The 15245-nt window shown below is 41.0% G+C and overlaps 1 protein-coding gene across 6 annotated transcripts in view; it reads right to left on the reverse strand.

The window, feature by feature from the left end:
• Positions 1-620: 620 nt before the first annotated feature.
• Positions 621-15245, reverse strand: part of Ralgapb (Ral GTPase activating protein non-catalytic subunit beta) — an 88944-nt gene continuing 74319 nt past the window's right edge. For all 6 annotated transcript variants that reach the window (XM_021182625.3, XM_021182613.3, XM_029470710.2 and 3 more), the window contains 4 exons: positions 7250-7358; positions 6708-6786; positions 4947-5095; positions 621-4246 (listed from right to left, as the gene is read on the reverse strand). In XM_021182625.3, the coding sequence (XP_021038284.1) occupies positions 4053-4246; positions 4947-5095; positions 6708-6786; positions 7250-7358 (531 nt within the window). In that variant the 3' untranslated portion in view covers positions 621-4052. The remainder of the gene's footprint in view (positions 4247-4946; positions 5096-6707; positions 6787-7249; positions 7359-15245) is intronic.

Here is a 15245-nt window from a genome sequence, read left to right on the forward strand (position 1 = left end):
TCAGCTGTTTTCCAAGGCTCACCAGACCATCACCTAGGCCCCAGGCTCATGGCCCAACATTCCCTGTAAAATCCTCTGCAGCCAACCCTTGCAAAGGGCACAGGGTAACGTCTGTGCTTTCCCTCCCTGGAAATGTCCTGGTCTGTCAGTTTTCTCTGTAGGCAGAAAACCCCAGGACTCACTCATCTCCCAACTCCCAACCTTTATGTATTAATGTTCCACGCTCCTGTAAGCATTAAAGATCATGTATTTTTCTCTTAAAATTAGCCTACTTTTGAGTATTTTATGGAAACTAAAAAAAAAAAAAAAAAAAAAAAAAGAAAGAAAACCTAAATCAGTTCAAATTGAGCAGACTCTCCTGGAGAGTATGATGTGAGAGCCCCTGCAGGCCAGCCCCAAGGTCTGTAACCAAACAGGAGCCAGCCCCAGAGCCTGTAACCAAAAGCACACACCAAGTTATTAGATAAGAAGCTCCTTAAAATTTAATTGACTGTGTGTAGTACATTCAATATCCCGTGGGTTTCTTGTGGACAAAGGACAGGCATAAATACGAACAGCTCTGCACCTTCTTCCCAGGCTGACCCAGATCCAACGGAAGCAGCAAGGGACACAGGCACACCTTCATATTTACATCTCCTTTACTTTACAAGTCGGTGGCAGAAATATTTACAGAAAATACAATAGGAAAAAGATCCCATCTTGGCAATATACCGAAATTCATACAAATTGTAAATATGGTTTCGAGCAAATAATGATGCTTAGTTTTTAGCCACAACCGCCAAGCCCTTCAGAGGAGGAAGATGCCTTGGTCACTGTGGGAACAAGGAACTTGATTTGCTTCAACAAATGGATATTGGGCGCCTACTGTATGCAAGGCACTGTGGAATCCCAAATTATACCTTCTCCCTCACCATTAAAAAAGCCTGTGTGAAGAACAAGGGTGGCTACTGGGAGCAAACCCTATGCAGTGCATGGCCGGGCCAGCAGTGCGATCAGCGGCTCCCTGTCCAAGTGGACCCCTCAGGAAGAGGGGCTGTCAGGAAGTGCTAGAACAGATAGGTGGGTGGAAGCTGATGGTCGCTGGCGGCACACAAGATCTGGCCTGAACAGGTTTTAAATGCTAAAGGACAACTGCTTCCAGGAAAGTGCCACATAACGTCCAAGGCAGTCGCTACCGGCTTTATCCAGCTGTACCCAAGGCTGAGTATGTGAGGGAAGTTCCACTTTTTAATAAGAATAACCACCCTGGAAACCTCATCACTGTAATGGCAGCCAGCCGAACCTGGTTCTTCCCTAGCTCATAAATGTGGAAGCCGGCCTTCCAGATTGCCCTACTACCCGTGGGTTAGACACTGAGGGGGCCGGCCAAACTGTACGTATTTTTGTATGTGAGTCCAGAGATGGAGCTACCCTAAAAACGAGGTGCTGGAAGGGGGAGATGCTTGTGTACACATGTGCACCAGTATGTACACATGGCACATGCATCAGTATGGCTGGGGAGGGCTGCCCTACCATGTAATTATTCTTTTCATGGGGCCAAAGGCCAGGAAGGCCTAAGGAAGAAACCCTAGACAAAAGGGGAAGGTGGCGTTAAGAGCCCTGTTTTCCGTGTTCCGGCCAAAGTAGAAGCCCCACCCCCACCCTCACCCCCAGCTTCAAAAGTGAACAGAATGGGCCACTAGCCTAAATACCCTTGGGAAATGTTTTCCTGTTTGAAGGTGCCTGGGTTTCCAACTACAGCAACTGAATAGCTTAAGCCACAGTCCAGACTGGTCCCAGTTTCCCCCCAAAGTTTCTGAACCTGTGGTGGCAAATGTATCACGTGAACTACTGAGATGACTGCTAGGTACTAAGGATGTTCCTCTGCCATGATTCTGTTCAAAGTGACCTTAGTGCAGGCAGGAGGGTGAGCTCAGTGAGCAGGATTCCAAACGCCTCTGCAAAGGCCCAAGCTCTTCTTGCCAGCCTTTTGTTGGGGAGACGGTGTGTGGTGCAGAAGCAAGCAGTGACGGTGCATTCCAAGCTGTTGACTGTGCACACCGAGGCTTCTCTCCTTCAGGGGGCAGGGGGCAGCCCTCTTCCCTTGGGGAAACCACTGCATGCCCCAGATTTCAAACTGCATCTGCCATGGTTGTTCTCTTACCAAAATAATCAGAATTATAAAGAGTTACCAGAAATTAGAGCCAAATGAAGGGGGAAGGCCAGTAAGCCCACCCCTACACATATAACCCATACGTTATTTTTCCAATATCATTTAAAAACATCCAAACAAGGTTTTGAGAAGAATCACACAAAGGAAGTCCCTCTTTATCAGATATTTGTGCCCTCTGGAATGTTAGAAGTTGCATGTATGTGTGTAAATTCTTTGTTCACCTTGGCTAGAACAAGAACCCACTTTGCCCATGAAGTGTCAAATCTGGAAGTATCTTAGGTGTTGTTCAATTTCACCTATTCTTCCTGAGTTACAAGAATATTTTTAGGGTAAAACTCACTAATTTTCACCATTCCCCACTTCAGGGAGTCACCTGGGAACACTAGATTATTGCCTGACTTCAGAGGGAATCAAAGACAGAAAGCTCTATGCCTTGAATGGAAACTCACAGGGGAAGAAGAGGACAAGGAAGATGGGGGTGGGAGTGGGGGTGGCTGTCTGTAACTGAGCTGAGGGAAAAAAATAAAAGGAGTGGTGGCAAACTTCTGCTTTGTGCTTCCAGATGGCAGAGCATACGTCTAGAATGGAGGCACCTGCACAGGAGAGCCGGCCCAACACTGCCCCTGATATCCAAAGAAAAGAAACCTCAAACCAAACAGTAGAGTCCTGGTCTACACTTTAATGCCAATAGAGGGCCAGTGGGAACACCACCATTCAAGTGTGATTATTTCTCTTTGGACTATAAATGTCACTTGTTTTCTAAGACAAAAAAGATCTTATTGAAGGAGAACATAAAAACAGGTATATACTGAGCGCTGTAACAGGAGTCCTTCTAAAACAGTTTGGTTCTGGTCACTTCCAAAGCTTTGTCCCTGGCAGAAAAGCAGCAGTGAGGTGGCAGCGACTTGTGCCTTCAGCTGGCTAAGGCTAGAAACCAAACAGCAGCAGCCACCTAAGGAGGTGGCACTGAGTTCTGTGGATTGTGGGCTGGGTGCCCTCTAAGGAGCTAAGTGAGTGGGACACTACTTCCTGAGCCACAAATTAGAACCTTTCCTCAACTACTGCAGCTTGCAGCTTGGTCCTGCAATCAATGGTGGATGAAGCCCCTGCTATGAACTCACATTTCTTGGTGTTTAATGGAGGAGCCACGTCTAACCTATCACCCTTTCATTAAACTGAACAGCAACGGAGAAGGGAGGCACCATCGTTCTCTCACAGCCTTTAACCATAAACATGACAGTATACTATTCAGAGATACAGCAGGGCCTCCACTACCCACGTCTGCTAAAAAGCTGAGTCAATTGACAGAGCTCCACAGCGATCAGAGGGACAACTTGTTAAATATGGGGAGAAAAATAGGAAATATTTTAATGTTGGACTTTTTATCTGAACAAAACTCATTTGTTTCACCCTCTGTGTGACGGGGTGACAAATGAATCCACAAGAGGACAACGCTGCAGCCTTTCCTTCTCCACAGTGTCAATTTGAGCCTAAAAAGTTCTGGAAGATTCTGAGACAGATTTTAATTTTGAATACACCCTCCTAAAAAGCGAGGTATAAAACTATCTTCAGTTTCTAACTTGCAAACTTGTTGACACTATCAATGCATGTATTTAACTGATGCATAAAGCCTTTTCCTCAAAAGGCTGATATTTTACTAAAATTGTCACTTTTAAAAGAAAGTTTATGGCTAAAATGCTTGTTGTTGTTTTCAGCAGGAGTGTGACTGTGCAGGGTCCCTTCACTGGAAAGCTGGGTCTTCAAGCCAGTGGCTTCACATCGTATTTCTTCTGATGAGTCAGCAGTGAGCTCTTAGGAGTGATTAGCTTTGATTTACAGGACTGTCTTGCTTTGATGTTAGAGCCCACTCTGGAGTTCACTGACCTGGACAAAATGCATTCTAAGAACTGCAGTTCTTGAGTCCAACCTCCTGGAAAAGGGCAGTATAAAACTCTGGCTCCAACTGCTTATTCCGATATTTGTTGACAATGTCAGTGATTTTCTGTTTCCGACGGACATGTGGTGGACTGTAGGAATCACTCTCCAGTCTCTTTCTTCTACAAATGTTTATTACTGTCTGCCTCACCAGAAAGCCTTGAAAACAGAGGTCAGAATAACTGTTAGTGAGCTGCCAGGTGACCTGTGTTCAGGAGACCCATTTCCAGAGCTCTCTTTCACTGCAACCCTCTAGTTTCCCACCTCAGAAACAAGACACCAAGACAAAACTTCAGAGAGACATTAGTATGAGACCAGAGTCAAGGCAGCTCTGGCAGAGCCCTGTCCTCTGCTCCAGAACAACAGTTTTCCTCTTCCAGTCCTGGCAGGGAGTGAAGGCCCATCTGTATCACTAGATTGAAGCTTAAACAAAGGGCAGTACAACATCCACCCCTTCTTAAAGGGCAGCAGCACGTGCAGGAACTATTATTTAAGACTATTTCCTTACGTTTACTTACTTGAGCTTTATGAAAGTCTTAAAGAAAGCAAGGCAGGGGTGTACTCACTGACATCCTATACTTCAATGACCTCCTACCCACACCCATTATAGGGAGCCCTATTTAAATCAGGTGGGAAACACACACACAGACACACACACACGCACACACACTCCATGAAAGAAGGTTGTCAGGGCTTCATTCAGTAGTATGAAGAGAAATGAGGAAAGGTACTATGAGGTGAAAAGGACTAAAGTTCCTTAAATACATGTATGAGGTTGTCAAAGAATAAAACTTAAAAGGTGAGAGGAAAAAAGAAGAAATCAAGGGGTCTAGCCTTTCAGCACCCACAAAGCCCTTACCAAGTGCTCGCCGGCTGACTATCATCCCATCAACCAGAGGTATGACCATGTTAAATTTTCCAGTGGCTCCTTGGATTTTTATCCGGAACAATCCAGTGTTTAAAGGGTGAATGAAGATTACTGGGACTTCTTTTTCTAGAGTTGTAGATCTTAGAAAAGATAAATCTTTTTAGTTCAGACACACAAGAGTCTTTCCTATGCAGTATAAGAACATACACCAGGGCCTGGGGACCTGCTGTCAGCAAAATTTGAACAGAGTCTGCTCAGAATATTCTTCCTTGGAACCTATGCTGCTGCAGCCAGAACCACTGGCCATAAGTACTTATTCCTGGAGTTAGGCTTTTTAAATAACAAAGAGAGTCTGGAAAAATTATTCTTAGACAAACCACTTCTAAGATGTGGGGTAGAACAGCCAGGCAAGTATATTACAGAGGGCTAAACATCTGGCAGCCGACTATGGGGCTTTTGCTTAGTTCCTTGTTGCAAGAGCAGAAGTGTGGCTGTTATACTGTCAAGGCAGAGCCCAGAGTACAAGCAGGAACAGTGAAAGCCTAATGTGGGAATTCTATATATGATTTTTTTCTCAAGACAGGGGTTGTGATAAACCTGGGAAACAGTTATGTTAAGAGAATAAAGTCATGCATAAGACAAATTCTACACAGTAGCATTTATCTGAAAAATAAAAAATAAAGTCAGAGAGTACACAGTGCTTAAAGACAAATAGGAAGGTTTTTATTAGAAAAATAAAAAATTTCAGTTGTACAGAGCAAGTCCTAGATGTCAACTGTCCATTGTGATGAGTAAAGTTATACTGTACTATATAATTAAAAGCCCGAGGGCAGAGCAAGCAGTAGCAGTAGCAATAGTAATAGGGCTAAAGATGGCTCAGTGGTTAAGAGCACTAAATGGTGTTCCAGAGGTTCTGAGTTCAATTCCCAGCAACCACATGGTGGCTCACAACCATCTGTTATGGGATCCAATGTCCTCTTGCTTTCTTTTGGTGTGTCTGAACAGCTACAGTATGTCTATTATAAATAAATAAAACTTTAAAAATAATAGTAATAATAGTAAAATGCTGGCTACATGGGTGGCAGGAGGCTTCTGAAGGCAATATGAATGTTTATGGGATATATTGTTGTGATGGTTTCATGCGTATATACCTCCAAACTTAGCAGATTTAACACACTAAGTATGTACAACTTTCTGTTTAACAAAGTTAATTTTTACTTTTACGTTTTTTCTGAGGGTCTCACTATGTGTAACCCATGGTGGTTTTTTCCTCCCTCCATGATCCTGGGAAGACTGAGACACTGACTGCGAGACCAGTGGAATAGCTAACAGCTGTATCTACTAGTCTATCAAATGCTCGAACATGGAAATAAGGGCCATAAGCATGCCATCTTGCTAGCCCTTTCTTTGACTTTTGATTAAGAATTTTTATTTTGCTTATCTGTATTCGTCTGAGTATTTCACCAGCATGTACACATGAGCAAATGTGTGCCTGGTGTCATCAGCGGTCAGAGGAGGGAGTGGATCCCCTGGAACTGAAGTTATAGGTAGTTGCGAGCCACCATGTGGGGCTCTGGGAACAAAGCCCGCTTCCTTTGCAAGAATAAGTGTTCTTAACTACTGAGCCATCTCTCCAGCTCCAGGTTCTTTACTTTTTGTCTGTAACCACTGTTCACTCTAAATCTTTTATGAAGTTGTACCAACAGAATAAAACAGTCATGCTGATAACCTCAGGCAAGTAAGAGAACATACCTCAGAGAAGTGCTACTATTTGCAGTAGTCTCTACGCCAGTGCTGATCTCTGTCATCAGATCTGAGAGTGGAAAGTTTTCTAGAAGAAAACAGTTCAGTTACTACCACTCAATTTCCCCACATTCACAGAAGTCCAGAGTCTGTGCTATGCCACAGTGAGGACTCCTGTGACTCCCCACACACAGACAATTGTCTTTCATAATGTGCTTTGGCTGAACTCACCTAAAGCAAAGAGATTTTGGAGAATTTGATCTGTGACTGTGAGGGCCTGGTCACAAGTAGCTGTGACACCTTCTTATGAACTCTGAGATGGACAGGGTTCTAGGTTAAACATGTATTGCTGAGGTTCTAACATTGCTTACACAAAAACCCTAAGAAACTTATCCATGGCAGAACTTTAACAGTCTTCATGAAATTGAATGGAGGCTGGGATACAAACCCGGCTTATGAAGTCAAGCCTCTGCATCCACCCTTTCAGGCATTTGGAAGTCCCTGTCATCTTATCATTTTACTCAGAAAAGCCCTCTTTCCTCAGAGAGTACCTATATCATCGTAGCGTTCCACCCAGACTACAGATACTCTTGTCTCAGGTCCGAGCGGGGGCACAGGGCGACCCTGAGGCAGCTTCTTCATTCTGGAACTGGGACTGAGCTACATGAAGAGAAGAGCAAAAAGAATGGTTTTTATTGTTTTGTTTGGTTTTTAAAAACTACCTGATCAGACATTTACCAAGATGTTTAGTGATGTGTTTATGTCACCAAAGTCACTTTGGGAAGAAAGTGTGAAATAAATTTGTCACGATAGCTCTTCCTCAGTATCCCTGCTTAGAAGCTTGAAATAGCACCACTTTGGGGATCTTAGTCTCTAAAATGCAACACTGACAAGCTATTCCCAGTTTCCAGATGAGGTGGTCCTGTAGTAATACCCAACTGCCCTCATGGCTACAAAAAGACAAGAGTTCACTGGTCTTTAGGGAAAGCTTGTACACACTTTTGTCTTCTCTGCCACTCAACTGGCTTAGTTTTTTTTTTTTTTTTAATTTTTTTTTAATTGGCTTAGTTTTAATGAACTATTTTTGGCATGTGTATTTAAATCATTATGTAAGGGTGCATTTATTATTATGCATGATATCCTATAGTATATAAATTTCACTACTTAATCATTCCTCAGTTAATGGCCATTGGGATCTTTTACTTTTTAAATATATACTCAAACAGTGCTACAATGAAAATCTTTGTACATATTTATTTTTAAAATTGTAGACATATATTTTATGTTGCCCACACACCATTTCAGCCCTCATTTCTCCTATCTTTCATATTCTCCCCACCTCTGTTTGTCCCTTTGTTGCTCTACATAATTTCACTGCTACTTTTTTATATATACATACATAATCCTATAACTATTCAAAATCTAGAACCCACAAAAAGATCATCATTTTCTGAATTGGCCTTTTTTAGTTGCATTTATTTTTTTAAGACTTATTATCTGTCTGTATATCTGTGTATGTGCCTGTGTGTCTATATGTGCATGTGCACATGGGTGCCTAAGGAGGGCCAGAAGAGGGCACAGGATCCCCTGGAGCTGGGGTGATAGGCGGCTGTGAGGCACTCAACACAGATGCTGGGAACCACACAGTAATTGCTTTGTTTAACTATTAAGCTGTCTCTTTAGCCCCTCTTCAGGGCTTTTATCATGAAGGGATTCAGAGCTTGTCATAAAACTTTTTGAATCTATTGAGATGATCATCTGATATCTATCCTTGAATAAACATTTATGTGGTATATTATTATATTTACTGATGATTTTTTTCAGTTTTTAAAAAAAGATTTATTCATTTTATTTATATGAGTACACTATAGCTGTGTTCAGACACACCAGAAAAGGGCATCGGATCTTGTTACAGATGGTTTCCAGCCACCATGTGGTTGCTGGGAATTGAACTCAGGATCTCTGAAAGAGTGGTCAGTGCTCTAATTGCTGAGCCATCTTTCTGGCCCCCTATTGATGATTTCTGTAGGCTGAACCATAGCTAAATCTCTAGAATAAAGACAACTTGATCATGATCTTTTGATACACTCGATTTCAACATGCAAATATTTGGCTGAGAATTTTTACAGCCATGTAGCTTGTTCTATAATCTTCTTTTTGTTATGTCTGTATCTTGTTTTGGTACTGGGCACTGGTTTCAGAAAACCCCCTGAAAGTGCCTCCTCCTTCCCTGCCTTAGCCCTTAGAAGTCAGCGGAACTCAGCAGTCACACTCATCCAAGTCTGGCTCTCTCAGGAAATCAATCAATCTTATCTTTCCTTTCCTTTCCTTTTTCCTTTCCTTTCCTTTCCTTTCCTTTCCTTTCCTTTCCTTTTTCCTTTTTCCTTTTTCCTTTCCTTTTTCCTTTTTCCTTTTTCCTTTTTCCTTTTTCCTTTTTCCTTTCCTTTCCTTTCCTTTCCTTTCCTTTCCTTTCCTTTCCTTTCCTTCTTTCCTTTCCTTTCCTTTCCTTTCCTTTCCTTATCTTTTCCTTTCCTTATCCTTTCCTTTCCTTATCTTTTCCTTTCCTTATCCTTCTTTCCTTTCCTTATCCTTAACCCTTTCTCTCCCTCTTTCTTTCTTTCTTTCTTTCTTTCTTTCTTTCTTTCTTTCTTTTCTTTCTTTCTTTCTTTCTGGAAATCAATCAATCTTTCTTTCTTTCTTTCTTTCTTTCTTTCTTTCTTTCTTTCTTTCTTTCTTCCTTCCTTCCTTCCTTTCTTCTTTCATTTCTTCTTCTTCTTCTTCTTCTTTTTTTTTTTTGGTTTTCCGAGACAGGGTTTCTCTGTATAGCCTTGGCTGTCCTGGAACTCACTTTGTAGACCAGGCTGGCCTCGAACTCAGAAATCCACCTGCCTCTGCCTCCCAAGTGCTGGGATTAAAGGCGTGCGCCACCATGCCCAGCTCTCCTTTCATTTCTTTTTTTTTTTTAATATTTATTTATTTATTTATTTATTTATTTATTTATTTATTATATAAGTACACTGTAGCTGTCTCCAGACACTCCAGAAGAGGGCATCAGATCTCATTATGGATGGTTGTGAGCCACCATGTGGTTGCTGGGATTTGAACTCAGGACCTTTGGAAGAGCAATCACTGTTCTTAACCACTGAGCTATCTCTCCAGCCCCTCTCCTTTCATTTCTTAAATAAGTGCTTCAACAGTGTTGCTTGTTATAAATATGTTAAAATGATATCACTTTGATTTAATTTTGATTTGCCTATATATCCAAAAAACTGTCCATGTTCCTGGATTTTCTGTGTAATATATGTTTTTTAAGGCATGTCCTGATGATTTTCTGAATTTCATTGTTTTCTTATTTATCCAAGATCTTAAGGTGAACTGTCAAACTGAAATCTATCTGATCTCTTAAATGTGAGCACTTACAGCAATGATCCTCCTCTTAGGCCTGCTTTCATTGTACCCCACATTTTGATATTTCACTCTCATTTGATAGTAGGAATTTTTTTTTAATTTCCTTATTTCTTCAATGACTTATTCATTAAAAGAGTGTTTTGCTTAATTGCCATTAGTATTTACACTTGTTATAACTTCCTTCATGTCCTATTGGACAATCTGTTTTTAAATTTATTTTTGTTGGGATGACCTGTCAGTTGGTGAATATCAAACACTTTTCCTATGCTAGGATTAATGAGCTCACACATTAGTAGTATTTGCTTTTATGAAACCGTGTGTACCTATTTTCAATATAGATTTTAGAATTATAATGTCCTCTTAATGGACTGTTCCCTTGATGAGTATGGAGGGACTCTTCTGAATAATGACAAAGGCTTGTTTCCTTGTTCCATTTGACTGAATTATCTTTCCCCATCCTTTAACCCTATGGTAGATAGCTTTATCTGTCTTTTGTGGTGAGGTGTGCTTCTTTCTTTTTTCCCCCATGTGCATTGGTGTTTTGCCTGCATTTATGTCTGTGTGAGGGTGTTAGATCCTCTGGAACTAGAGTTACAGACAGTTGTGAGCTGCTATGTGGAAACCTGGGTCTTCTAGCAGAACAGCCAGTGTTCTTAACCATTGAGCCATCTCTCCAGGCCTAAGGTGTGTTTCTTGGTAGCAACAAATCCCTTTTTAAAATTCAATCCTATCAGTCTGTGTGTTCCGATTAGGGAAAAGTGTTAACAGGACTGTATTAACTCCTGTCATTTTGTTGGTCTTAGAATGGTGTTTTCCCATTTCTTGCTTAACTAAAAAGGTTTGCTTGCTCCTATACCTTCGTAGATATATTTAGAGTCCTATTTAGTCCAAAGGATTCCCTTTGTTATCTCTATGGAGGTAGCTTAGTGGTCATGAGTTCTTTCAGCCACATCACAGAAAGCTTCTTTTTCAGTTATGATCAATTTGCTGAGAATAGTAGTCTGGGTTGACAACTGCCTTACAAAATATGTTATTTCCCATGGTTTTAAAAAAGTTTCTGCCGGGCGTGGTGGCGCACGCCTTTAATCCCAGCACTTGGGAGGCAGAGGCAGGCGGATTTCTGAGTTCGAGGCCAGCCTGGTCTACAAAGTGAGTTCCAGGACAGCCAGGGCTACACAGAGAAACCCTGTCTCAAAAAACCAAAAAAAAAAAAAAAAAAAAAAGTTTCTGTTGAGGATGGGACAGGGGTTAGCTGGAAAAAAAAAAAAAGAGGCTATGAATTTGAAAGAGAGCAAGAAAGGGTATATGGAAAGATTTGGAGAGAGGAAAGAAAAGGGAGGAATGCTGTAACTATATTATAATCTCAAAAATAAGGTGTTCCTTGAGGCTTTCAACATTTTCTTTCTGTGTGTACACATGCACATTTCATTTGTGTGCACATGTATGAAGACTAGAGTAACAACCGTGGGTGTTTTCCTCTGGTGCTATCCACTCTATCATAAAGACAGTTTTTTAGACTGGTCAAGTGCAGTCGTGAGAAGGGGACAATGTGAACTGTGAACCACCAACTAGGATAACTCATTACCTTCCACCAGCCAAGACAGGGTCTTCCACTGACCTGGAGCTCACAAGGTAGGCTAGGCAAGCATGCCAGAGAACCTGGGAACTGCCTGTCTGTCCAGTGCTGGAATTACAAGCACATACCACTCCCAGTCTGTAACATGCGTGGTTAACTGAACTCAATCCTCGAGCCACCGCTCCGTCCACTGAGCCACCTCTCTGGCCTAGCATATTTTCTTTGTTCATTGTATTAGTGATTCAGTCATGCTGGGATGTGGGAGGTTCTTTTCTACTCTCACATTCTAAATGCCTCCTGTATCTGGATTGGCATCTTTTCCCCTTGGGGAAATGTTCTGAATTTACTGAAATGGTAAAGTCAGTCTTTACAATGAATTTATAAAATCTTTATGTCTTTAGAATGAAAATTTCATTTCCCTATGCCCATAATTCTTAGGTCTGGTCTTCACAGTATCACATACATCTTGAAAGTACTGCTCTTATTTTCTTATTAACTTAATCTTTGTCCATGTTCAATTGTCCCAACTTCTCTACCTTGTTTTCAAATTCAGATATGCTCTCCTCTCCTTCATCACTCACTTATATTCATGAGGTATTCCATGAATCTTCTATTCATCTTATTGTGTTTTTCAACTCCAGAATTTCAATTTACTTGTTCTTCAGTATTTCTCATTATTGAATTGGCTCTTTCATAGACTGTATTGACTGTCTTAACTAAAAATGTTTTTACATTTATTTTTATGTACATGCTACATACATGTTGAGGCCAGAGGACAACCTGTGGAAATTGTTTTTCTTTTTCCACCATGTAAGTTTCAGAAATCAAACTCAGGTTGTCAGGTGTGATGACAAATATTCTTATCCTGTGCCATGTCACTGGCTCCTGTATCAGCTTTCTCATTCCATTCAGCTGTTTTCTGTTTTCTTAGAATTCATTCAGGAATCTGTGTCTTCTTTCTTATTTATTTATTTGTTTGTTTATTTAATTAATTTATTTTCTTCCTCTCTCTAAGACAGGGTCTCACTATGTAGTCCTGGCTGAGTATGAACTCATATGCCTCCTCTGTCTCCCAAGTGCTAGGATTAAAGGTGTGTGCCACCACACCTAGCCCATCTTTGAGCATACTTATAGCCATTCTTTGAGTTCTTTAGGATTTCACGTGATTTTCTCTTACTGTAGGCCATTACTAAGGGATTAGCAACTTTCTTCTTTTTTATGACAGAATCTCACTGCATCTTGGCTGGCCTGGAACTGACAGAGATCTGCACCATGTATTTTCCACCATGCCCTGCCTGGATTAGTGATTTATGGAGGAGTTAGGTTGCCATGGTTTTCCACAATACTTGTGATTTTACACTGGGACTTGCACATCTGTGGTTAAGTTACTGATTGAATTTATTTTAGTTTTATCTTTAAAAACAAACCAGTGTTATTCTTTCAGAGGGAGTGTTTTTTCAGGGTAAGCTATAGACAGGAGATGTAGTTTTCCTCTGCTAAACTAGTGATCAGTGTGCACCAAGAACAATTGGAATTTGACTGAAAGACAGTCAAAAGGTAGACCCATGAAAATACAGGAATAGAGTGTTTGTTTGTTTACAATGAAGAGGCTGGAGAGATGGCTGGCTCACTGGCATTTGACGCTCTTGGACCTGGATTTGATTCCTAGCACCTACATGGAATCTCACAACCATCTGTAACTCCAATTCCAGGACTCTCAACACTTTCTTCTGGCCTCCTTAGACACTAGGCAGACATGCATGTGATACACAAATATATACACAAGCAAAATATTGATACACAGAAAATAAAAATAAGTCTTAAAAAGGGGAGGGGGTTACAATCAAAGCATGTAGAATATTTCCAGCTCTTGAATGGCTGGGACACAGAGATCCTGCAAAGCCAATGTTCTTTGAGAGAAAAAAATTAGAGAGGAAAAAAAAGGAGTATAAAAAGCAAAGTATTTTATGCCAGATAAGAGAGCCAGATGGAGTTGGCTTGCTAACTGAAAGATGAAAAAATGTGAAAGGGAAATAGTTGGGTAGGGTATAGAGCAACTGGCCTATATTTTGTTTGTCTACTTTTAAGACAGTTTTATGTAGCCCACAATGGCCTCAAACTTACTATGTAGCTGAGGTTGACCCTGAATTTCTGATTATTGTGCTTCTACCCTCAAGTGCAAGAATTATAGATATGTGCAATAATGCCTAGCTCACCCAATCAGCGTTAAGTTTCTTTGCAAGGTTAGCAGGACTATGTGAATGACCTTTAGCAAACTGGCGCTCTGAGCCATACCACTTGCATGACACGTAGCAGATCTATGTTTGTTCTAATAAGCTAAACAGAGCTCCTGTGCAGCAGGTAAGTTGAATTTTGTTAGGATAGAAATGTGTATATCAAATACATTGCCAAATGACCAGAGCCCCATCACAAGCCCCCAGACTCTTATTTCTATCTGAATCACAAAAAAATGTTAAAAGATTTGTCTCAGACAAACCCAAGCATATCTAGAAACTGTTCTCTTAGCAGAGCAGTGTTTAATAAGCTACTCTCTTCATCTCAGGGTTGTAGTGCACTTACAGGGCCCTGTGTTTAGGTCAGCTTTCTGAACGTCACCTGCATTTTGATTGCCTTAAAATAATTGTAATTATATGCACAAACTCCCATTGCCATGAAATATACATAATCATGGGGTACACCATCATAGTCACAGGTTTTATCACACAGAGGAGGAAGACAATTAAAAAGCCAGGGTCACTGGGAGTCATCTTCAAACCTTGGTCAACACCGTGGCATTCTTTCCTGAAGTCCTGCTAAGCTCACTTAATGATTCCAATGGACTTAAACAGATTACTTAATGTTTCCTATATATACAGTCATGCCATTGGCAAATACAGTTTTATTCTTTGCTTTCCATTTTTTTATGTATTTTACTTTTTCTTGTCTTATTTTTCTGTTGGACCTCCACTTCCCCATCAAGAAGCAGAAGAAAGAGCAAACATCTTGGCGCTCTCCTTCACCTTAGAGGAAAGTGTTTAAAGCAATGCACAGCATGCAGACAGGACACTGGCTATTTTACTCCGTGTGCTTTATCGTGTTAACGAGGCTCACTTCTGTCCAGGCTTTGCTGACTTTCTCCTCACCAGCAAGTGCTAAACTTTAGGTTTTTTTCAGTCTGAAAAGAATATTGATTAAAAAACCAAGATGCTTTACGAGCTGTCATTCTCTGGGTATGAAAGCATAACTGTTAGCATTCAGAATATGATAATCAGGATAATGTCTGCACTCCCCACTCCTTTCAAACTGTGCTGGGAGGCCTCTTAACCTCATGAAGTTTAACATCAGTCCATGTTTAGGAGTCATATAACTTGTTACTTTTACCAAATTAAGCACGTACCTATGCTAAAAGTAATTAATCTTCACAGCTCCGGTTCGGGATGCTGTTGAAGAAAGATCAGGAAGTTCAAGGCTCGCCTGAGCTGCAGAATGTGTTCTAGTCAGCGGGCAACTTAGTGAGATCCTGTCTCAGAATAAACCTAGAGAGGACTGCTGATACAGCTTAG

This window comes from Mus caroli, unplaced genomic scaffold (genome assembly GCF_978045245.1).
Source record: "Mus caroli unplaced genomic scaffold, Mus_caroli_1 scaffold_2, whole genome shotgun sequence".
Classification (NCBI taxonomy): domain Eukaryota; kingdom Metazoa; phylum Chordata; class Mammalia; order Rodentia; family Muridae; genus Mus; species Mus caroli.